A 27,051-nucleotide genomic window follows, 5' to 3' on the forward strand; every position below is an offset into this window, starting at 1 on the left:
GTGAGTTTCTTTTTTTAAAAGTGGCCACATAAATATGATGATGCTAAAGTCCGACAATGTCATTTACTCGAAAACTATTCCCAAAAATGGTTAATAAAATTTGTACGATTGCTTAATGTTGATCAAAAGTTCGTTTGCATTGAAAATTTAAACGAATGTTTTAACAGTAAAATCTAAGTGAGTTTTTTTGGCGATATCTTAATAGTGTATGAAACTTGGATACACCATCACGGCCCAGAAACAAACAGTAACAATGGAATAAAGAAAAAACTTTCTGTTCACAAACAAAAAAATTGCTTGGAGGAAAGCGATTTAGACAAAAGAAGAAGTCATGTCAGAGGGAAACGCATATTTTAGCGGAAATATTATTTTTTAGATGGTTTGAAAAAACTGGAAACGTTACTTAGTCTGTAAAGGTGAAAAGAGATTATCAGTTTTTTTCATGGTGAAGTAAGTTTCTCATTGAAAATTCATCATTCCGTCAAACCGCCTTCTTATGATTCAATCAGATATTATAGTGAACTATTTGGCTTGGAATTTAACTTAGAATTAGAAACTTTTTTAGAGCTGTTTTACATGAATAATTTGGAAGATATTATATGTACAAAAATTAATTTAGAAATCTCTATGTGTATTTTTTATTTAAAATATACAAGTGTATCATACATATCACAATTTAAATCAACGTAAATGATTTTCAAATATATAAAATTACTAATAAAGCATTTAATTGCAAATATTATTTGATGGAAAAGTCACGAAGATGTTCTGTACCCATTATGCTACTCTCTTGATAAGTAAACAAGCATGTCATTCAACATCAGAATGCGAGTTTCTTGACAAAAAAGTAAGGAGGTAACGAGATCAGAAAAAACATAGTGAGAGATCTGACTCCACTAGACTACTATTTTCAGGGTAGTAGTTTATTACGCTAAGGTCGGTTATATTCAACTTTCACTATTAAATTCGAACATCCATTTAACTTTGCAGCGTGTGGCAGGTTTTTGACATGTTCATGCCTGCGCTTAATTTAAGAAATAATAGAAACCACGCGAAAGACGACACCACCCTAATATCAGTAGGCATTGTCTCAAATTGTTGGAAACTATTTCTAATATAGATACTAGGAAAGGGTTTCGGTATGATGTTTTGGCATAATTTTTTTTGAATTAATGTTTAGTCATGCATTTATTTAAATTTATTATATATTTGAGAGTTTTGAGTCTTGTAAGTAGTTAGTAAAATGCGAACTGAAAAAAAATTCAACCAGTTAGTGTCCAGTTCACTATTCACAACTACTCCAAACATTTGTCAAAAAATCTTAACTTACCCTTTTCTGTTTTTGCGATACAAGTTATTTATACTTGAAGTGCTAATTTTGTACTTATTCTCAATCTGCAAAATAAGGAAAACAGAATTAATTTTTTTGTTTAGAAGGAATTATGGATTTCTGTCTTTCTTAATTTTAGCATAGATTTAGAAGAAGTACTGAGCTTTTCTCTAGAAATTAAAATGACAAGTACGTGGAGCTGCAAATGTGAACTGTTCCCACGTTGGTGTTTAAAATGATGTTAATCCAACATGCCAATTTTAGTTTTTAGTGTTATTAAAAACGGAATGAGATGTGTAAAAGCCCAGTACGTCCAGGTCCATGCACATTAGGCCTAGGGCTTCCAGCACAAAATATGTAAGTAAAAGTCAAGCGTTTTTCAAACACATCCTCATTTTTCTAAATTCTCCCATGAATATACTTACATAACTATAAATTTTTTATTTAGAAATAATGATCTATACATACGAGGGCGGTTTGACGGAACGGTGATATTTTAATAAAAAATTTACTTAACTGTGAAAAAATATTCAATTTGCCCAGCGAGTTTCCAATCTATTCAAACCATCTAAAAAATAATCTTTCTGTTCTGTAAAATACCGTTCGTGATGGTAGACCTTCTCATTTGTCTGGACGCAAGTTTGGCAACAAAAGGTAGGTAGAATGAGAGATACAGATAAGGTGAATATGGTGAATGATGTAATAAATTATATACTTTGCTTGGCTATTTTTCTGCAACAGAACCGGACGAATGTGCGACGCGTTGTCAAGATAACATGTTTGGCATGTTCGTCATCAAATAAACAATGAAGATTACATATTTGGAATTCCAAAACATGAGTTCCCGGGCAAAAGCGGTTTTATTTTCTTCGGAGCACGTTTCTTGGATAAAGTCCATTGTTTCGTATTTGTATTTTTGTTTCTAGGGGTAATGGTGTACCCATTACCCCCAAAATAACAAGTAACAGTATAATAACTGCGATTAAAGTGTTTGTCAATTTCCTCAGTCAAATTGCCCTTGTATAAGAAACAAAGTTAGTTTTAATAATATAGGGTACTTTATATATTATAAACGAAGTAGGTCAGCGAATCAGTAACATATCGATTCCTGAATATTATTTTGCACATTCAACAAAAATTAGAAGTTTTGAGCGTAGATGTAGTTTGACCATTTTGTACAACCAAACAAGAAAATTTTTAAATTTAGTTTCTTTAGAACTGCATCACACACCACCCACAAAAGAAACCTAAAACAATCCCTTGGTATAAATGAAATATTTCGAAGACTGAATAATAGAAAATTATCTAGCCACAGAGTTGAGAGTGTATAGTAAGGTTTCGTAAAAGAGCGAAATTTTGTTTTACAAATAAAATAATTGGGTCACGCAATATTATCGATGATATAAATATTCTAATTCGTTGGAGTACATTAAGATAAAAACAGAATGAGAATTTGGAAGAAGAAAATACTGAGAGACCGAAGTAGAACTTTTATAAAATAGACATATACAAAAGCCACAATAGAAGACAATGGATTGAAATTTATTCGAGATAAAAACTTACTTCCACTTACGTGAGAATATTATTTGCATTTGATTGAAGATGTGAGAGGAAATAATTTTCAAAACATTCGTTATATTTTGAAGTAGGATTTAACTGTATTTTCACAAAGTCGGTGATGATTGTGCCAAAGAACTTCATGAAATATGACAAAGAAAGATTATTCGATTATCCTAATCACCAAAACGTAGAATAATTTGTAGAATTATTTGTCTGATCCAATTTGATTTTAAAAATATTTAAAAGGTAGAAATAAAAAATAGAAGGCAATTTAATTTCTGATACTACAAAAGTATTGATTTGCAATATTTGGAATCCATATATATATATATATATATATATATATATATATATATATATATATATATATATATATATATATATATATATAAACAAGTGTTTATATATGTGTGTGTGTGTGTGTGTGTCATGAACCCTTTCAAGGTCCTTTGATGGTTTTTAACCTCTTCGAATATATTATTTAAGTGATATTAAACGGTTGAATTGTTAGTTTTGGAAAACTGTATGACGACTTAATGATTTTATGCTGAAAACCCATGAAGCAAATAAAGCTAAGCGTTATAATATTATGTAAATAGTTGAAAAACCTGAAGCAGTCTACTTGTCGTAATTAAAATAAATAAATACTTATATTCATGTTCAGAATAAGTATATAGGATTGTTTAAACTGTTTCTGCCTAGGTTTTTCGTGCCTTAGTTCAATATTCTTTAACTTACTGCATTTAGAAGTCCAGCCGTAGTAGGAGGAACAACATGTAATGGAGTATATACATCTTCATTCTCTTGACGTACATACAACATCACCCTCTCACTCAATGGTGGAGGCCCTGTTCCACCTGGACCTCCCATCAATTTAGTCCTCTTAATTGGTGGAGAAAAGACATTTCCATCCGAGGATAAACTACTGTCTAATATACTGTTATCCTTCTTGTCTGTTTCCGGGGGAAAGTGGTTGTGGAATTTGAGGGTTGGTGTGGTGGGAGGTTTCGAAGCTGTATGTAGAAGAAAAGGAGAACCTGATGTCTTCACATGATCTACTGGACCACTGAGAGAACCATCTTCTTGTGAATAAAAACCTTGCAGTTCCATCGAAGTCAGCTGGAAATATGGAATATATTTAAGTAATTGGCTTTAAAAATGTTCGTGTGAATATTCGTGATTACTATAGGCTAGTAGTTCCCCCTAACATTTTAGAATCGAAAAAGAAAAAAATACAAAAAAGACGAAATATTCTATATAAATCACATTCTTGGTCTCCGAAAAACATCTTTATATCATTATTTGTACAAAATCCTGTAGCAAAACGTTCATTTTTGAAAAAAATGCAAAAACACGTCAAGTAATACAAAACTGAGAGAATTAATGAGTAGTAGAATAAAGTTGATTGATACATTTATGAAAAACAATCACATAAATAGAAGAATTAAAAAAAGTTATTCAGTAAGAAAATCTCTTTTCTCCCAATTTTGTACAGATCAACTTTATTATTATGGGCCCTTTAACAGGAAGAGAAAGGATAGAAATTCAGATAATGGTAGGTTAGACTTCTGAGTAGTTTGTAGTACAGTTATCAAAGAAAGAAAAGCTGCACCTATATAAAAATTCAACTTTTCCAACGAAGACTCAGGAGTCAGTCATAATTTTGTGAAATTTTCAAGAGGCTTGGTAATAAAAATACAAATTTCCTCAATAGTGGTACTGATTTTGTTCATTGGTTTATCATAAGCCTATATAAATATTAAAAGAGGGTTTCAATCATATATTCAAAAACTCACTTTGTCGATATCTTCTGCTGGTGAAAATAGTACAGGAGGCTTTGTGAGATCACTCATTGTATAGAATTCTGATCTTTCGCACATGGGATGGTATAACTCGTCCAATTTTTTTCTTCCAGTAGCTGTCATTTTACGTTTGGCTGCTCGCCTTTCTTCGTCTCTTGTCTTTCGCTCTGCGCCCTAAAAATTTAAACAATTAATGGGAACTTATTTTTATCTACCAGATTAGTTGAGTTGTAAATTATTTAGCAATATACATGATCAATTATGCTAGAATGTGTTCAATTATACATATCGAGTCGCAATCTTTGATAAATTAAGGTATTTTTTTACTTCAAACATGGTACATTCTAGTGAAGAACGAGTTCACATTATATTCACATTTTTTGAGAACTGGAAGTATGCAAAAAGAAAAACAGAAAATTCATTCAATTAGCCTCATAGAGACAAGCAACTTAATATCACGCACCGATATTAGAGCTATAAGAAAGTTTCAGCCAACAAATAAATAAGATTGGGGCGGTGGAAGTAGCAACTTTAAGGCATATTAATTTAGATTCTACAAGTACAGACGTCTCCAGTTTTACAGATAAAATAGATACTGATGCTAAGTTTCTTCGATTTTTGTTTTTTGTTTGAATGTTACGTTGTGGTAAATATTGAATCGATCTAATTGTCTTTTCTTAGCTAACGAAACTCTTGAGGAAACGAAATACAATACCAACATCCTCTTAAATTAAAAGTGCGAGCAGGAATTAATTATCTAATATATACCAATTTAACGAATACCACCAAATATCGAGGTGAACTTTTTTCTGTGGCCTACTCTCTAGATTATTTAAAATGCTTCATAGTATATTTAATTAATTAAAAGTATAAAAATAGTAAATTTTCATACTTCTTCTAATTCTTCAATATTTAAACTAAAGTATTAATTATTGTTCAAATTGATTTTATAATAGTTAGACATATTTGGATGATCATTGTATAACGAGATAAAATAATTATTCCTTACCTTATCACAGAAAACCTTTATTTGGCAGTAACCCCTGTGGAAAATTTGTGAATCCCTGGGATCTTCGTAAGTGTCTATTTGTAAATGAAGAGGTAGTCCCTTTACTCCTTTTTGACTACTAAAATCTGTGCTTAAGCACTGGACGGCAATGTTTATCTAACAAAAAAAAATAAACTCTATCATATCCACATAGTATAAATGTAAGTGATTAAATACCTTTGCTGGGCTTTCTAGGGGATTCCAGTATACTGCTATCGCATTATGAGCTACTTCTTCGATACAACCTACTAAACCTACACTGTTTTTCGTATCTGAAAAATTAACGTGCATAAACATCAGTATTCTGTAAATTGAACGTTATATTATAGAAAACGGAAACAAAAGTATTAGTATATGTGAGTTGTCCGCAGTGGCGGACCAACAGGGGGCGGAAGGCCCCGTGCCTCCGATCCTAAACAAGACTATAAAAATATGCTTAGTACCATCAAAGTTTTAAAATAAATGGAGCGGCTCAAAAGAAGTGCACTTTTGAAGATGATCAATTCTCACTCCTTCTCAGGACGTAAGATGAACTACACGTCTTCAGTGGTAGTGCAATAAAAAGAAACCAAAATCATGCTTTCGTATATATTAGTTGTTAAATCTCTAGATAAATTATATTCGTTCTTTTCGTCTTTTACACTGAGATAGCAATTACTGAAAGAGAAAACTGGAAAAAACGTTTATCGGTACTCGCTGGAGTGCTCATTACGAGTCAGTAAAAGTTGTAAAAGAAAACATAGAGACAATTGTGAGTAGTTTGGAATATTTTCAAGATCCAACAAAAGCACATCTAGACACAAGATCAGGAGCAGATCTGCTCCTACCGGCTAATTGTGATTTTATTTTTCTTTCCTATATACAATTCTGGATCGCTATACTGGAGGAAATGAAGTTCAACAATATTCGCAGTCTCCAAAGATGATTCTGGATACAGGTATTACCAAACTAAACTCCTTGAATGAGTATTTAGTGACCGAATGAACCACGATTATAGACAATGCTGTAGCTTTTGGTATAAAAAAATGCAATCACATAGACATTAACATCGAGAAACGAGAGGAAGAAATAAGGTAAAGAGAACGATGCCGGGTGAATCAGGTCATGATACTCTCGTCGTCACGATACGGGGCCATGGAACAAATCAATAATATTTTCCAAATTATTGAAATAAAGTTTATGCTAGAAGCTTCAGATGACGCTCTGGCTGTAGCAGTTGATAATATAATACAAATTTATGGTGAATTTGACAAGGAGCAAGTTTACCAAGGAATAAAATCACCGTAGGCATGTAAAAGCCATCGATACGAGTATGGACGTTGCTGCCAAATGGAGAGCCCAAAAAAAACCTTTAATTTATAATAAAATGGTTGGAGTCGTTACCCCGCATTTTGCATCTCGGTTGGATCATGCGAGAGGAGTTTTTCGAAACTTAAGCTGATTAATCTAGCCGTGCTTTCAATAGCAAGAAAAATTTCGAAAGAAATCGATTCCACAGAAGTTATTGAGGAGTTCACTAAATTAAAGGCACGAAAACACATAAAACACGCAACAAAAAATACAAAAAACTATCTTTGATTTATTTTATCTAATGTTTTTTGTCGATCGATTCGTATTTTATATACATTAAATAGTTTTCCGAAAAATGTCCACTTTTACATTGACACTTATGCTGTTAATAAACGCGTATGAAATCAATTTTCGACTGTTTCATCTTCTAAACATTTTTTTCGATTATTTTCGAGCACCAACATTGCCGGACATTATCATCCACTGAGATTAAAACGCAAAAATTGAAATAATTATAGTAGCGAACAATTTTTTTTTTGGAAATTGCTATTTGTGTGTCGTTAGTTCTATTTATTATTTGAGACTTGTAGGCCTGTGAAACTTTTTCTATCTTCTACGTGATTTTTTCCAACGATATTAACTAGTCGATTATAATGGAAAATATGGTTAATAACAAGTGAAATAGTAGTGACATAGGACTCAAAACATCATCATCTCCACATGCAGTAAGCAAATTGCAAAAAACAAAATTGAAAAAGTAAAACAAAATGCATTGCATTCTAACAGCTGTGAATATAAGCAGTGATAAATATTTCAAATATCGAAAATAATCTTCAAGTTCACAGTAAGCTCTTCAGCCACGGGTGTTTTTAATTGTATTTTCAAAAAATACTACGTAAATAATTTTTGATGAGAGATTCATAACAACAAAAATATGGTTCGTTATTTTGTAGTATCAATAGTACAAGTAGCAAAGTACAGTATGATGTAATGACTAATGTGGAAAAAATCCATTTAATCACCCTATAATATAAAATAGTTGTTCACATCATAAAAATATCGTTCTTGGGAGACCTCATTCTGCTCCTTAACTTCGTCTCACATATTAATAGCTTGTGCAACCACCAAAACAATTGCGGTATACAGATAGATTCACATTCGAGGGATGTCACCACATATTGACAAAGTATTCTCAAAATATCCTACAGCATATTTTGAATAGTGCTGTTCTAGCAAGGTGCCGTCATGGAATGTTACCGTTAATGTGTCTAATGAGTGTCAGTGCGTTTCTGCCCATTTTGATAATTTGATTGCTAAATAGCAAAATACCAGCTCAATTTGTTATCAAAATTTTATGTTCTTTCCAGAATACAGCATTTTTTTTATTCATTTATTTCCAACATAAAACTTAGATGAATTGTGTAGAACTAATTGAGTATGTGAGGTGGTACATAATGTATGATATGTTCTATAAAAAACATACTGTAGTAGCTAGTCTGCTATTCTTCATCCAAAATTAATCATCGCTAAGAAGTTACGTTTACTAAAATGTAGAGAATTTGAAAAAGTGCTTTATATGTCGGGATTTCCTAGTTCCTTCATCCAAAATTCGAAAATTTACACTAATTGATTATATGTTTTGTTCTTGTTTACAATAAATAATTAGTCGATTTATTTCTGTTTATTAGCATCGATAGCAATGTGCCATTTATGTTCAGACCTCTTTTTGTTATTTTCATTATTCAACTGCATATACTAATTTTTTTTGATAAACTAATACACAAATATGGCCAGAGAAGACTTAATAATAAATTTTGACATCTTTTGATGTCATACGTAATTATTTATATTTCGCATATTGAGTTCATCCAAATCCTCAATGACTAACTGACATTCATCATCGCTCTGACGAAACTACTGAAGCTACAGTCATAAAATTTACACAGTAGGTTCCTTTTACAACGTCTAGTTTACAATTTAAAAAAAAAAACTCCCATATCGGAAATTTCGTTAATATTACCCAAGAAGGGTAGAAAAGGGGAAAAAGTCCTTCAAATTCAGTTTAAAAATAATCTAATTTATCAATTGAGATCATCATTGATACTTTTTCATTCGACTGTATCCTTTACAGGGTATGCAGAGTATCCACGGCTTATTAAAAAGTGTTTAAACCTTTTTAAACAGTAGGTACTCCAATAAACTCAGCAACTCAGCTGGAAACTTGAGAAAGTAGCATAAAATATGAACAAATGTCTTTGTTGACGAAAGTGCGCCCTAAGAAAGAATTTTGGAAAATTCAACCACTAAGGACGCAAAACGAGGGTAACAGGATTATATGAAATATAAGATAATAATCTTTATTAGTAGTGATATACAATAAACTCACTAAATTTCAAAACTAGCTTCAAGAGGGGTGCAATAGGAAACTATATTTTCCATAAAATTACACAGAAACTTTCACCAAAAATTATTAGATACTTATTTTTCATGAATAAATAAACTAGGTTTACGAATTAGAAATTTTCATGTTATTGTCTCTGAACAGAACTGCGGGAGTACCTATTAACAATACAAGTATAGAACGAGTATAGTGACAATTGTGAAATATTTTTTTGTATTTCTAATTTATTATTCAGACTATTTAGTCTTATTCTAAAATTTGATTCTAACCAAAATTTCCGTTTTATTTTGTAAGTTGATTCTAACCAAAATAATCTTCAACGTCCTTTGACAAATAATGAAATATTCTTAATAGTTTGATCATATCTTATTAAATTATTGTTTCTCATAATATAAACACGTCTTGAAATTATATGGATGGTTATATATTAACCACTTATACCTTCAAGCATTTAGTTATTTGATTTATGTAAAACATTTTTGCAGACTAATACGACTTGAAGGCAATATAATATTTAAACACTGTTGGCGTTATTTTAAAAATTATTATTTTTGAAAGAGTTATAATTTATTGTATCCAGTGAAGATTACATAAACAAATATGATTTATAAATTTGTTCCACGTAATTATTGATACGTTTCACGTCTGCTATTCAACAAATTAGAGCTTCAGCACGAAATTTATGGAATGCTATCAAAACTTTTGCTTAGGAACTATGTTTAACGACATGCAACACAAAAATATCTTTAGAAATTATTAACAAAAAAGTGCAATGCGATTTCAAGCAAAATATACATCAAACTTACCACTTCACGTTTGGGGTATAACGAGGAGCATGAAAAGTAAAATATATGTTCAATTATCAATAAATAAATCTATTCACCACAACAAACTTCTTTAATAATTTTAATATTGTGGTATAAAGGTATAACAAGTAACTATTGTTTGTTTAATTAGTTATTATACGATTGGTGCCGAGTCAATTATCAATAATATTATTGGGTTAAGTAAACACAGTTATGTTCACTTAGTAATGAAAAAAATTTAAAGAAACTTTTTAAATGATAAATTACCAGCTGTTTTTACCTGTATTTGATGGTATTTGGAAAGAATTATATAACCCTCATTATAATTTTTTAATCAACAAAAATGTATACATTTTTCTTCTGATTTGAATTTTAGAGTACTTAAATACCTGAAATCAGTCCTTTTCAAATTGGAAATACTCCACTACAAGAGATTATTTTTTTTCTAATATTTTGTTATTAATCTATGATTAAAAAACCTCAGTTTAACCATATTAACTAGATAAAAAAGGCATATAATTTCCACGTGAAAATGAATATTTTTTGTATAACTATATATTTTTGGGGCTTGATATTATACTTAGGTACCCTTCTTTTTAACTAAATTTAAGTAATTTTCTTTTGATTACGACGAAACGAAACAGATTGAAAATTTTTATATAAAATGCGCAATTAAGTAAAGTAATTACATACTTATAACCTGATATTTTAGTTTGAATAGGAAATTAATACCTTGATCAGTAATTCTATTTGTAGTATGGAGAGAATTATTTTGTTCAATAATAATCATCAATAAATTATCTTTAAATGTAAAAGGAGAATATGTCTTATTTAACTGACATATTGAAAGAAAATAATATTTAAAAATTCATATTTATACGTTGTTATTCAACTCAGAGCCTCCACTAATCAACATTAATCATTAGATTAATATATTAAACCGAATAGAATATTTTATATCGATATCTAGATGGAACAAACGTACTAAAAAACATATGTCCTATAGATTCATGTTGTAATAGGATATTATTTCAAAATTTATCAAGATTGTACAACCTTAACATTTTTTCATGACAGGTTCAAGGTAGCATTTTTGAATACAGAAACATTGCAATGATTTGTTAAATAACCGGTTTCTTAATAAATAAAAAATGTCAAGGCTATGAAATAAATAATCTTTTAAAATTTTGATTTTCCCAGTTCTGAAAAATAGTGTAGATTTATAAAACTGTTACGTTGTGTACATGTTACGGTTATTAAATATTTAATTAATATTAATTGGAATAGCCTTCAGGTTGTATAATTATTAACAATTTTAGTTTTGATTATATAAAAACGTTTGTGACTTTTCTAACGCTAGGAAACGGAATTTTTAATTAATACTTTGCGACGATTGCCAAGTATATGAAAATATGACTTTTATTTAAGAACGAATTTTGATACTTAAAAATATGTGACATCAAGTTGAATGATGGAATATATTCATTGAAATCTTGGTACAAAATAACGAATATAAATTTGAATTTTTCAGTTTTCAGATATTCGGAAGTATTTTTTTATTCAAAATTTAGCAATTTCTGAAGGAGAGATACAAAAAAGTGAAAGAAACCGTTTTTTTCTACAAAATTACAATTACTTTCGAGTTCGAGAAACGGAACTGGAAAAAAAAATATCAATTGATATAAATTTGATATAAAGTATCGCGCACAGCGTCAATTATAGCAGTGACAAGTGACCCAATCATTACAAACAGATTAACCGAAATCAAGTTGCGAGCACAATCAAAATATGTGACAGAATAGAAGGCATATTTTTCGAAAGTTGGTTTTTTCTCACCTTTTTGGCGACCGTCATGTAGTATATTCATCAATACAAAAATTCCTTATCTCTGAGATCATAAAACACTGATTTTGATTTTTCAGGAATTAGAATATTATTGGTTGTTATTTAAAACAATCTCGTATATTTAATTGCAGATTTGAGTATACATAATATACATATAAATTTTTGTTGAATGTCATTATATATAACTCCTACATAGCTGAAGAACAAAATAATAGAATCGATACTACCCACTTAAAACCTACGCTTTGAATATGTTTCTCTGAAAATGTTAAAAGTTCCCACATTTATGTTACATTTCTTTATTGCTCCATATTACCAATCCTACTACAATAATAATTACATGAAATGATTCTAAATCAAGTGGAACATGTGTTAGAGGCTTACAAATTTATTTGAAAAATTGGAGAAAATGTAGGAAATATGATTAATATGAGGGTTGATGGCGATATTGCTTGTTTCAGAGTATCACTGACATTTACGGTGTGAATTTACATTGTTGAAAATAACTTCAATTACAATATTTTGTCATTTGATTGCGTTCAGCGTTTGCAGTTAATTGATAAGTACAGTTCCCAGAAATTCCTAGTACAATTATGTTTCATAACATTCGATGTGGATTATCACAAGAGTGCATTAATGAACCTAATACATTATATAATATATAAATTCTTATCACATTCAATGAATTCAATCGTGGCGATTTTCACTTCAGAACCAAATGCGTTGTACCTGATATCATTAATGTTGTCCATGAATTGATTAAACAAGATCGGCACGTGATATACCGTGATATTGAAGCATCTATATGTTAATAATAAGATACTACATGATGATTTAACTATAAAAAATCGATCATCGACTGCAGAGGTGACAAATTACGGATAGATGCATACTATCCAGAAGCAACCACATAACTACGGAGCTTTTCAAGACGTCTCAAATTAGATAAAAGTTATTCGCGCTCGGATCAGATCCAAGCATATTTCTTTGTAATTACCTGTAAATTGGTTACATGTTGGTTATATAAGACTGTCAATTCGAATGGTAGATAACCATTTGTTTGCCAGAAGTCATTGGAGAAATTTGGAAAACGTCAAAAAAGTAGCGAATCATTTTTCGTCATGTCACGGAGCTAACTGAATTTTTAACCAGTCCGAGTTTATCAGATATTCACCATACGAACTTCATTTGAAATCCAATGATTTATTTCTGATCAAACAGATCAAAATATAACAGCGAGGCCAACAATTTTTAACAACATAAGAAGTCGTTTTTGCATTTAAAACGCATATTTTGTAGCTACTTCAGTCGGAGTACCTCGAAAACAAGTAAACAGCAGCCCTCATATTAATATGAAATTAAAAAAAAATGTATATAGCCGTTGTCAAATATAAAGCACGAAAAGAGAAATAATAAAACAACAGGAATGAAATTACTGTAGAGGATTTATCATGAAAGATTAGAAACTTTTCGAATGAGTAGGTAAGAAAATATTCGGGACTGCACTTGAATCTCTGTATTAATAAAAAATAAAGATATTTTAAAAACTTTTTTCATTTTTGATCTTCGAAATGTAATGTGTAATCTTACGTGTATATATCCTTGCAAATTATCCATAATTATTAGAAATCTGGTATGTTTTACATCATGTTTGGCGTTTCAATACTACATAAGAAATATATGATAAATATACTAACCTGCATCCAATATTCGTTGTTTTACAGAATGCTGTCGACCGTGCCAAAACTGCCAGGCTTTAATTTCATCTTCAGGACTCTTTTCTTCTCGAAACATTAGCATAACGATGCTCTGAAATCAAATTGGGTCATTAAAAATAATTCGCAAATCTATGATAAATAATTAAACTGATCCTTACAAATCCTGCTATTCAAACTGCTACATCGATATATATTTTACCGATTGATTTACAGTTCCTATTATTTCATTATTATTATTCATGAAATATATACTAGATTAGATTAAAAAAAAATATTTGATGAACTTGTTCTTCATTTTTTTAGGAGGCCTATTATTTAAATAAAAATATTTAGTTCTGTTTTTCCTTTCTATGTTTATCAAATGTTGTAGTTAATGTTTGACAAAAGTTAGATTATTAGTTTATTTTTCATTTTTTGTACACCTTTGACTTAAAGTTACTTTAATGATGTTATACATTGCTTTAGTTGAAAATGATAGTTTTTATAAAAAATTACAGAATCGATTCCCATTCATCGCCACTTTATAATAACTAATTATTTTTAACTTCGAACTAGAACATGTTTGCTCATGATAACAACATAAATGATGATATACGTATTTAATAAACATCGGATCATTAAAAAGTCAATAGAAATAAATACAAACATAATTGGAATCAATTAATGTAATTGTTTTATCATGAATGTACAATTAAAAGCAATATAATGGTTTCTTTGCGTAAATATTGTAAATTATTCAATTACAATTTACCTTGAAATTAGAATTGAGTGACCCCTTTGATATATGGTCGTTCACACTAGCACAAACTAGTTAATATTACAATTTACATTTATCTATTTCCATCAAAATATGCAGATGAAATCTGGTCTATCTAGAGCACCATTTGAGGAGCAATATTTTTCCTAATACTCTATATACAACAATTGTTACTATAGTTGTTCCCTAATTAATTTTATTATTGAACATTGTCACTTTCAAGAGTGATATATGTATTCCAATGCTCTTTTAACGTTCAGAAATCTTTTGAAATTGAATAAAAAAAATTCTATTCAATTTCGAAATATACTTCAATCTCGGCAATTGCTCTTTCATTGGAGCCACATTTCTCTTATCTGAGCATACTTTTGAGGTATGCAAAGAGACAATAATCACTGAACATGTAGAGTACTCTGTATGGTCAAGCAATTCGTTCAATTTGACCATGATTTTAATCGATTTTTGACACGGTATATCATCTTGTTCAAACAAAAGGTTTTTCTTTTGGATTTGAGGACTTTTTATACTTCTGCACTCAATTCATTCAATACTGCATGGTAATATTTACTAATGTGACCTTTGTCAACATAGTTGGTCGACTTTTTCTGGGTGATGTTTATTCCGCTGATGCTCCTTTTGACTAAAGTACAGTGATGAATCCATGCTCATTCATTGTACCATATTATCGCAAATTATCTAGTTTAATCAGCTCCAAACAACGCTTTGTCATCATCAATGTGTCGGTGAACAAGTGCGGCACATATTTCTAGCAAAACTTTCCCATGGTGAAATGTAAAACTACACTGCTTTCTCATATCTCGCCGCCTCTATCAAGCACATTGATATGTGATACAACATCAGTTAAGCAAGTTAACAACGTAGTAAAGCATATGCAGTGCCATCTGTTGGCCAGACTAGGGGTTTATTGAGTAACGACGTACATTATTAAAAATTAAAAAGATCCAAAAATCGTTCGACAAATAATCATTCGCATACTACCATCCCTATCTTTACTTTTACTATCAAAATAATTTGATGGATCACATTTACAAGTACAAGGTTTTTATCAACAATTAATGTTTAACAACAATTTTCTTTCTTAGAAAAATTAGGCAGTCGATCGGTTTCAAAACGATCATTTTCTAGTACCTAAGCTGTGATCACATATTATGACGAATACCTCACCCATTTGTCATCCATATAAGGATTAGTGTCGTTCAAAGAAAAGTAAGAAAGGTATGTCAGCGAGACTAAATTTACTGTGTTGAATCTAAAAGCATATACAAGATACAAGGTGAGACAACATAAATATTCAAGTTATAGAAATGAATGTTTATCGATTTTTATCATTACAGAGTTTTTTATATTTTTTAAATATTAAAGTGTTTTTATTTAAATTTTGAATTCTGGAATGAATTTTTTACATAGTGTTTTTATTTTGAGACTATCGTAAGTTTTTAAACAGAAGCTCAAAGGCTAGGAGTAAAGTCTCTTTTGATGATACACAAAAATAGCACATATATTTGTAAGGTCGTCCGATAAAAAGGCGAAATTAACGAAACATTAAAAACCCATTAATTAAATTAAGGGTGAAATTATAAGTGGTTTCCTCTTCTACATATAATTTGTGCAGCAATATAAAAGTTATTCATAATTTCTTGAAGAATTTTCCTCCATTTTTTAATAGTTGCATTCCCAGTTTTTAGGACGCTATTTACTTAACACAAGAAAATAATTATAGCATCTATATATATCTATACCTTCCCGGAATATCTATTTTCTACTCTGGAAGTGTGAGACTTCAACAGCATATTATAGTCTGTGTTTACATCTTAGCTCTCTAAAATTTCTCTAACCTAACCAAGTCTTGTCTTATCTTTTAAAAGCACATTTGGGCTTATTAACAAATTTTCTTGATACAACGCACTGTAGCCGACTTGTTCGATATAGTACGATAGTGAGTATTGGAATTCTCAGAGGGCTTCTTGATCGAAATTATCTTTCTGGAATTCTCTCTGGAAATAAATCCTGTAATATTATCCGCGCCGTAAAAGTTTTGAATCAATTTCTACGCGATAATTGGATTTTGTCTCCATGTAGTAACATGAGGATAGTCACACTTGTTCTACTGACTATACCTCGTATCATATTTAACCGAATATAAATCCAGTGACATGTAAGTGCTTCTTTCCACAAAAAAATTATTCTGCCCTCATTGAAACAAAATTCTATAATTTAATGTGAATGTGATTTGTTGATACCATCAGGGTATGCATATTGATTATGATTCTAATGATGACATTTCAATGGGGTATTTCAAAATCTAAAAACAAATGCTTATGAATCAACTAGATAACCATAATGTAAGTCTCACGGTATTACAGTTGAAAAAATTGTTCTTAATTAAAATCTTCTCAATCTGATTCTGATATGATTTTAACTCATTTTACTAGTTCTTCACTCCACCGTTCACAAAACTCTTCTAACTCCCTCCAATCATTTTTTCCTTGGTCTTCCTCATCTTTCTCTCTCACCTTCTCCACGTTTCAGTATTCGTTTTATCCATCTATTTTTCCTTTATGCCCTAATAATCTCGCTCTGCGTATTTTAATTAAATGTGTTCTATTTGGGTGTTTATACGAATGTTCTTCTGTTCTTCTTCTGTTCACTCCATCTCTTTAATTCCACCGTAAATCTTTCTGAGCATTTTCCGTTCCGTTGTTCTTTTTTGTTCATTATACACTTTTTGCTTGTAACATTTTTTATCACTCCTGCTACTTTACTGCTTTTGCTTTCCTTTTTTCTATTTCCTTCTCATCTTTTTCAAGTACGACGTAATACCCTTAATCAGTTGCATTAGCATTAATATATGAAGAAACTGTATTTAGGAAAAATATAAACCGACTGATCTCTCTGTACATACAGGAGAAGATGTGGCAGACGGTATTCTTTTAAATTGTATCCACGTTTCAGAAGAAATGTAGGTAGGTACCGTTTTATCGACTAAGTAGTCTATATAGCTTCAGTTCATTTCAATGACGTACAAAATCTATTTCAAAAGGATTAGAATTATTTAGTTAATCAATTTCCAGAAATTTTTCTTTCTAATTTGATAAAACAATGCATGAAAAACTCAGAAACAGTGCTGTTTTACGAGGAACGGTCTAAATAGTATCTTTTCAGGATTACTATTAACGAATTTTATTAATATATCCACCACAGGATATAGAACATCCCATAATTGAATTAAATGGTCGATCTTACAAGAAATTCTCAAAACTAAGAATATTCGATACGTGTAAAGGATATCAAGTACAATGAACTCGAATAAATTAGTATTTTACACCATCAGTAACAAAACCAGATAAATAGCTAAAAACATTATATGATAACAGTGGCAAACTTTAATAGAAAATATTTGTTAAACCGTTACTATAATAGTAACGCTTAATGGTATGAAACTATTTTCCGGTTGGAGTCTTCATCTGAACCACGACGACATAGTTGACATATTCATGATCCGTTATAAAAAGCTATTGATATGTTGGTTATTATGATTTTTAGAAGTGAATTACTTTATACAAATCAGTAAGATATTGGCATTTGAACAATTTAGGTATATCTACATATTTTTTCGTTCTATTCAAGGATTTTTTGTAAAAAAATAAAAAAAAGGAATGTACATAACGGAGGATGAATTGTTTGGTACAATTGGCATTGGTATTTCATTACTCGATTTCTGATTAATTTCTTAAGGTTGATGGAATGTTCATGCCCGCATCAAGTCGAACATGTAATCCTTACCTATAAGGTAGTACCAGGGGTTATTTACCTCCAGGAATACAATGCAACAAAAACATTTTGCAGAATTTCGATTTTTTTTGTCTTTGTCTCAGATAGGATAGTTGGATATTTTTTAGAAAATTATTAAGAATCAGTTGATAATGAAAATTCTATATGAGCACAGCCAATTACCGGACGGTTATGACTAAAAAACCAGCTTAGTGACATTTGTTGCCTCTTATGGTGTAATTATTGCTATAGTTGAAAAACAATCCAGTGGCGTTAGAGTGACAAGGTAATATCTAAAATATTCTGTAATTTCAAACATCCATTCGAACTAACTTTTCCCAAAAATTAAAATAAAATTGAGACATTTTTAAAAAATTATGAATATCCCTGAAAGTTTAGTATATATAAATACTGAACTCTTTTTATACCAGTTTTTCAGAACATGAAATATGACATGTTTTTTCCATTTTTAGTTCTCGAGACTGAAGAGTCATTTATTTTGTCATGGACACATCTAAAGTGAGTGTTGTAAAACATCGCTCATATTTCAAATAAATGATTATTAAATGAATGATACGAGTTCTGGCTATTAAATAACGAGACAGGTTACGAAAAAGGATTTTATTACAAAAATTATTCTACATTCGAATGCTCCCCTTCAATATACTCCACTCCCCTCGCTTTTCCACACGTTTTTCCATTGATTGAAGCAGTGCTGGAAGTCTTCTTTGGCGAGTGTCTTTAGGAACTCTGCCGTTTTTTGCTTTGCTTGTTCGATGTTCGAGCACTGAAGTGCGCTTACTGGTCAAATACTGCTTCACAGATAGCGCGTTATGGCAGGTGCGTTGTCCTGGTGTAAAATCCACGAGTTGTGCGTCTACAACTCGGGCCGTTTTTTACGAACTAGTTCTCGCAGTGTTGCCAAAGCCGACAAATAATAAGTCTGGTTGACAGTCTGACCCTCTGGAACCCATTCAGTCATCGCGATACCGTTAATATCCAAAACAACGGTCAACAGTGCCTTGAATTTTGATATCGACATCCTTGCTTTTTTGACGCGCACGAGATAGAGATTCGTCCCCATAGGCAACAATTTATTGCACTCAGTCGGAGTTTTTTCAATTTAACTAGAAATTTGAGATTGATTCGTCACACATGGTTTTCGGAACGAAAAAAACAACATATTCGTTTCAGACCACTACTGCACAAATAGTATTTTAGTGACGGAATGTGTTTTGGGACGTGCATAGACAAGATATCTAGATACCCAACGCACTACTTTTTTTTACCCTACCCGTCTAGGGCGCCCTCTAGGCGTGAAGTCTCATTATTTAATAGCCAGACCTCGTATATCATATATGACGAAATATACATGGTGCTATAATATCGACAAAAATAAATTCTGAAAACGTTTTTATTTAAAAAATTTCAACCAGTTAATTTGATTCAAAGTTGAACTAAGTATTATGTTCTAAAATTTAAAGTAACTGTTTTATGTATTTTCGAAATTATTGCTCACAATTAAGGAATTGACAAACTATTAATTTTAACTCAACATTAACCTTGGTTATAATCTATAAACACCAGTTTTATGTATTTTTACGACTTTTTAACTTAAGAAACGAAAACAAATTTTAAAATATGCGCTGTTCCCAAGGTACGTGTTTGCTTATTTGTATTAAATGGTTACAAAATTTCCATGAATTAGCAATTTCCAAGAGTCCCTTCATGCCGATAATTTTAAATGGGTGTTAAAAACCGGACCCCTGCTTCAAGTTATCTATTAAGAAAATATAGTAATGATTTGTGTCTCTGGATAAAATAAATGTGATCATTTATAAAGCAAGATAAAATTTAAAAAAAAGGGGGTTAAAAGCAAGGATACGTATTAGTATCGGGCTTTTCAAATACTATAATCCGGGTTCAGGTAGATAACCTATCAATTGATCACGGATCCTAATCCAGAACAAGACTTATATCAAAGTTTCCGAGCGTCGCGTTCAATTTTCAGTGAAAATTCCAAATTTGAATTATGATTTATAATAACTTTTGATTTTCATCACTATTTTGTGGGTTAATTCTTCCATAATATTTATTTAGTTGTATAATAGTTTATTCGAGATTAGAATTGTTATTAAGCAGTTATCAACGAGTTACCCCCTCAATGTGAATTAATAGTAGAGAATATAGATAAATAATTTTTAATGTTTAAAAAACGTAGAGGAAATAAAACAACCCATCAGCTAATCGCATTTACCCATTGGTCTACCAGGGTAGAAAGGATTTTATCAGTTTCCGAACGGCGTTAGTTTCTGAACATTCAGATCATAATAAGGTTAACCCGAAAAGTCCTTATTACATACCTAAAGAGATTCAAATGATAAAGTTTTTTTATTTTGTTGACTTGAAAGATTGCAGAGTAGGTAGATAATAAAAATAGAAGAATTTGAAGATCAACAAGATGTAAAGAAACGAAATATAAATATTGCAAATGTTAACGAACACATGCTTCAGATAATATCAACAGAACCGGTTTTTAAGAGCAGAAAAGTCATAAGACATTATTATTGAATAACGATAATAATTTAGTGCAGCAAAATTCCGATTTCAAATAAAAGATTCAAGAGTCATAAATGAGCAACATACATTGAATGTGCTAGTTTTCAATTTAATATAAAAATAATTAAAAAGAAATTAGTCAACTGGAATATCGGTACATGAAAACATTAGACTGCAAACTCAAACGGGGAAGGAATCACCACCATTAATGTGTGTTAGAATCTACGAGAGATGGGACAGTACCGATTTGTTTCCAATTTATTGGTATTTCTTTATTTTTGTATTTTCATTGAGTTTTTTATTTTGATATTGAAAATGATGAAAATAATTATATTTCGACGTTTCGAAAAGAGTGAAAAAATATTTCAACTCGGTTTTTGTTGCAATCAAAGACAACTATAGAATTTCCAACATCAGTCGTATGCAAACACCCCATCCGGGTGTAATCTGGTTCTACATATTTCTGAGTTATGGTGGTTCCATATTTTCTGAATATATATGAAGAATGGTATTTCTTCTGTTCAAATTGGCATATTTTTTGTTGCAAATAGGTCCTCAATTGAAAAATAGTCCAATTTTTGTTGTTTGTCCTTATCGAGATAATCACTTAGATGTTTTCACCAGCACATGCAAAAATAATTATTCTCCGTAAAGTGGCAGAATTCACAAGAAAAATGGAAAACGATTATTAAAGCCAGAGGAAAAGCTGTTCGGCATAACTGTTGTTTGAGTGCGTTACAAGTACGTCTATTATTGTAATCGATAATTCCAAAACAGTCGTAAAAGCTGGTATGCAGGAATTGGATACAGTAATTACAGCAGAGGTAATGAGACTAGTCCAACTATATGGAACTGATTACATTGTGCGCTATTTCACCACTGTATCATTGCGAGCATTATTTCAATCATGTCAATGAAGTACTTTAAATCATTAATCCACAACAGATATTTCAATTTTGTCAAATATCTAACAATCCACAGGACGATGATAGATAACAATGTTGTATTTCTTTCAAGATAGTTGTTTGTGGAACTATAAACTTGAAATATTTATACACACAGAAAGCAGATAATATCAAAATGTCAGATCCAAAAACATTGTGGCTTATTAATTGCAAGTTTAGTGTTAACCATTAACTATAATGACAAAAAGAAATTAATAACAGAACCGATTTACGTTAATGTTAATTTGATGATCAAAAATGAATAATACAATCATTATCATTATATTTGTTTTCTCATTTTAAGTGAAATATTTAGTACTTGTAACCTTCTCCTATAAAAAATTGAAATAACCGATTTATTTGAACTTCTATTGAGATTGAATGAATTTTATTATTATAAATATTTTTTTCCATTTTACTCTCCGAATAACATAAATTGGTTTTTCCATATATTAAACTGAACAATGCCGTTTTTAACTCCAAAACGGTGTTTTATGTATCCGCATTAAAACAAATTGTAGATGAAATATATTGGTTGGCTGATGTTTTAAGTCTGATTTAAAGAGTTAATTATATTTAACAATTTTTCAAGGTAAGAAACTTCAATTACTGAGCTTAATGAAAATTTATGTATTCAATAAATTGTATTCAATTACTTCAATTAAATGTATAAAATTGTGTTTAATGACAATTACGCCGGTGGCATCAAAGATGAAAATATATTCAAGTTTGAATAAAATAATCTTTAATTTATACTGAAAATCTACCGTTAGTTCAACAATTCAGTATTCAGTACATCCGCAATTGAGTTGCAAAATTTATTGGAAATTGGACAACTTGTCACTACGGACACTAATGTACAGGGATAATCGACGACATTAAATTCCAGTGAAAGTACAGTGCTTAGATTGTTAGCCAAAAAGAAAGAAGGAAGAGAAAAGTCGATGAAGGGATAAAATTGTAAAAGAAAATAGTGAATAAAGCCAGATTGTATGTTATATGTTTAATAATAAGATCAGAATATAACCATAGACTTTTAATTTTTTTAAACGTATTACAAGCTCAATCACTTTTCATTAATCATCAAAAACTGAAATGCCCGCATTTTTCTTACGAGTTATATAATACTGATAAAGATTCACAAAAATTTTTTTTAAATAGAAATGCCAATACCAATATATAGTCAATGAGCAAGATAATAGCTAATACACTGTCTAAATTTTTATGAACGTACAAATAAATCCCACATCCTCTATTAGGAATTGAAATTTGAAAACTTGCTTTTCATAATTACCCTCATAGGACAGGCTGCAGCTTCTTTCTGGAAGCTAGTTGACTACATTTTTGCATAGTGTTCATAACCATATTTAGAGATACACATAAATATTATTGCTAATGTGCCTGTAAATATTTTGTATATCTGCAACAAGTGAGATATTAAAGAGCCAACACTGTAACTAGATTCTATATCTGTATTATTTCTTATGTAATTAACCAACTAATCACCATTCTCATTATTTGTATCGAATGCATCAACAGAAATCTCGTTTAAGGCTGATGAGGATGTTGCATTTCTTGTTTTTATTATTGCAATGCACAATATAAGGAAATCTAATTAATTTCAAACAAAAAGGGGATGTTTATGTTTAAATTATATTAGTTAAGAGGTAAATATTCATTTTTCCAGTTTATAATTCAATGCGGAATATTTCGAATCATAAAGTGATGTATGTGATTGATATAACCATGTAGTCTAATACTTAATGACCGCCAGAAAGTTTTATAGGATGGTGAAGGTGCCGGTTAACGATGGCGTTTTAGTTCTGAGTAAACAAATTTGTTTATTAGAGTCTAATTATTGAATACAATTCTGATGTAACAAATCGTACTTATACATTATCCTGAAAAGTATAAAATCTTGGAAAATTCGTTATAAGTACGTTGCAGCTAAATTTTACATGAAAATGGTTGGACGATAAAAAATATTTGTTGTAAAAATTACTCATGAAAGTAATAGCAATAATTTACACATACAACTTAGCACAGGAAGTCATTAATTAATTCTTCTTGTAGATATTGCTTGTGTTATTATTTTAAATATTATAATCCGTAATCATTTGTTTCAAGCTTGTGACAGGTACTTTTCAGGTAGTACGTGTCATTGTTTAAATTCGGCATGCAGGTTATGAACTTGGTTTACGTATCTGCATATATCTCGCTATTGCGTTTCTGGTATTACTTTCTGTCTTTTCTAACGGAATAGAGAAAGTGTGATATTGCACTCAAGCATGTCATTTTGGAAAAGGAATCTTTACTGCCATGTACTATTCCTAATCACAAAATCTATCATTATGTGATTTAGAAATTCCAGGTCCACAATGGAATCTATAGTAAAAACGGTTCTATCATAATTGTGATCAGAATAATATTACGAACCATTCTAATAGGATATGAATATTAAATAAAACCAACTGTTGCTTACCATTTGGCTCACGCAGTTTTGTAAAATCCTCAGACAATAATTTGAAACTTGCTAACAGGTGTTTATATATCTAGTTCATATATTTATAGTTTAGAAAAAAATGGGTGTCTTATAATGCTTGGTAAATACTAAAGACTAAGTAAGTTTCTGAAAAATATGGAATCTAATTGCATCCCATTAAAATTATATTTTTGAGAAATTAGTAACTACATTTTTTATTAATATAGTTAGAAATCAATAACTGTGAGATGAAATAGCAGCCCGACTTATTAAAAAAATCTCTATTAGTGGTTGCTTACGTCATTCAAGGAACATTTTAGCAAATATCAAGTTTTTTGCTAAGTTGCAGAACTTATTGAAGTGAGAAAGTACTGATAAAAATGGCAGAAACCTAGATATCTCTTAGGTCGCATCGTAGGAAGTGAAATTTCTGATATAAGTAGTTATTAGTCTTCAATTTGTATCCTAAATACCAAATTGGAAAACCCCCATCATCCTTTGAGTGTTGAATTTTCTGAAACGTTGAAATACGTAGCAAGTAAATTGAAAGATTCTAGCCCTAATATTGATGGCCTTCCATACAAAATTCCATTCTCTTTTTAATCCACCTAGGAGTGGAAAATCAAAAAATCCTGTCTTAGCTGGAGGTTGCGTTGCTATCAAAATTTCATGATTGTAGTTTTACTGTTGTAGTTTCGGCTAAGAGATGATAAACCAATTAGTCAGAACATGATCTTTATATGAAAATCCCGATCTTTTCTACTCATTTCAAATTACTTCCTTAAAAGGTAGCCAATTACATAATTATTGGTAGATAATTGATCAAAAAATAAATAATTTTTGATGGGCCTAAAAGAGTCATCGAGAAAAATAAAGAGGACAATCTTCGATACCAATGAGTTGTTCAGAGAAACCCAAGACTGCAATGTTTTCTAGAATTGTCGCAAATCTGCACAAAATTATTAATACATCAGTAAAAAAAAGAATTTTTACACTTTAGTTAGATTTGCTAAGTAGTCTACGAAATCAATGAACACAAAATATCCGTAACTGTGTTTGGCTTCAACTTATTCATCATCTAATAAATTTAGGACTATACTTGGCAATAAGCAGAACTCGGAATAAAACTCTTACTGTAAAAATTCACTTTAACCGACCATAAATATTGTCGATTGAAAGAAAAATAGCCACCGTTTGATTCATAGAATGCTGCGGTATCATATTATAGGGCTGATCGAGGATCAAGTAAAATATTTTTTGTCGAAAAGCGAAGATAAAAATCGCGACTTCAAAAATTCTAAACAACCCGTCAGCTGATCTAATTCACCAAACTATAATCGAGTAGAAAAGATCCTATAATATGACTGTAATCCAATTACTTCGTTGAGTTTCCGAACACAGTGACGGGGATCCGCAATACATTCCGATTAAGCAGGATAACTCGATCGTTGTTTCTGAAAACGCCTTATCTATCTCACAAATCTACCATTCCAGATCATTGTTTTGTCATGCTTCAATATTTTTCGCAAAAACTTTCTCTACCCGGAAGAAATTATACAAATATATACGGTATTTTGAAGTTATTAGAAATCACGCCTTATTTTTTGTTATTTTGAATAAAATTAATAACAGGAGCTATGGGAAAGGTAATAATAACCGCTTATAACTAATGAGTTGCATATTGTGATCTACAATTATAATTAATTTACAGGATCTATTGTATGTTGATTTCATTTCGATTAAGGACTCGCCTTTTTCATTAATCATTCACATAAAACGTGTTTTGTTTGCTCTAATTGTTCTAATTTGCGTGGGATACAATCAAATGATATATATATATATATATATATATATATATATATATATATATATATATATATATATAATACCATCTTTATTTGTATTGCATGAAATAAATACAAAAAGGAAGACTTGATATTAAATAAAATGCAAAGAACAAAATGTCATGTTTCTAGATTCTATATGAAACATTTCAAAATTGTATTGTATTGTAATGAGAAATTTTTTTTTTAAATTGTATAGTCCCGCAATTTAATTTTTTTCTTAGGGCAATTCTGCGCAATATATATGAAACCAACAACCTGTAGAATTAGTTTGTGGTTTCTGACTATGTTACCACAAATATAAGATAAATATAAATTAATAAATATATTCTTAGTATTTTTTAGGTTTATTGTTGATATTATTTTTGGTGTTTTAACGTAATTTCGTATGTGAAAATGAGAACCTACTTTGATATTTGATTTAATGGATAAACCTATCACATAAATATCGAATTACAATCCGATTAAAAAATTCAAAATTCAAATTTTAAATTCGACAACGAAGCAATTAATTCTATAGTTGAAATTTATAAAAATTTTAAATTTTATTTAAATTGCTATTATTGATAGGAATATCGATTTGATGTATTTTAACGATTCCAAATGATTTTCTCTTTATGTAATCAAGCCTGTTTCAACGATTTTAAATTTTTATCATTAAATGTATGTTTCTTTATTACAGAAATTTTTTATATCAATCTATTTTCCATATATCAAAATGTTTGTCCTGTGCAAACAGCAGCACAATAACCATAAGAAACCTCCTTTATGTCGTTCATGACTTCTAGTTCTAATTACATATTAACATAATTTAACTGCTACGAAAGCCCTTGTACATAGGATGGGTGTTTAACATTTTGATGTTTAGGAATA

The 27,051-nt window shown here is 30.2% G+C and overlaps 1 protein-coding gene across 3 annotated transcripts in view; it reads right to left on the minus strand.

Moving 5' to 3' along the window:
- Positions 1-27,051, minus strand: part of LOC130901901 (protein grainyhead) — a 215,309-nt gene that overhangs the window by 3,799 nt on the left and 184,459 nt on the right. For 2 of the 3 annotated variants that reach the window (XM_057813590.1, XM_057813571.1), the window contains 6 exons: positions 13,780-13,891; positions 5,918-6,012; positions 5,702-5,857; positions 4,687-4,866; positions 3,629-4,009; positions 1,331-1,395 (listed from right to left, as the gene is read on the minus strand). In XM_057813590.1, the coding sequence (XP_057669573.1) occupies positions 1,331-1,395; positions 3,629-4,009; positions 4,687-4,866; positions 5,702-5,857; positions 5,918-6,012; positions 13,780-13,891 (989 nt within the window). The remainder of the gene's footprint in view (positions 1-1,330; positions 1,396-3,628; positions 4,010-4,686; positions 4,867-5,701; positions 5,858-5,917; positions 6,013-13,779; positions 13,892-27,051) is intronic. The other variant, XM_057813580.1, reaches the window with a different exon arrangement.

Source organism: Diorhabda carinulata, chromosome 1 (genome assembly GCF_026250575.1).
Source record: "Diorhabda carinulata isolate Delta chromosome 1, icDioCari1.1, whole genome shotgun sequence".
Taxonomy (NCBI): domain Eukaryota; kingdom Metazoa; phylum Arthropoda; class Insecta; order Coleoptera; family Chrysomelidae; genus Diorhabda; species Diorhabda carinulata.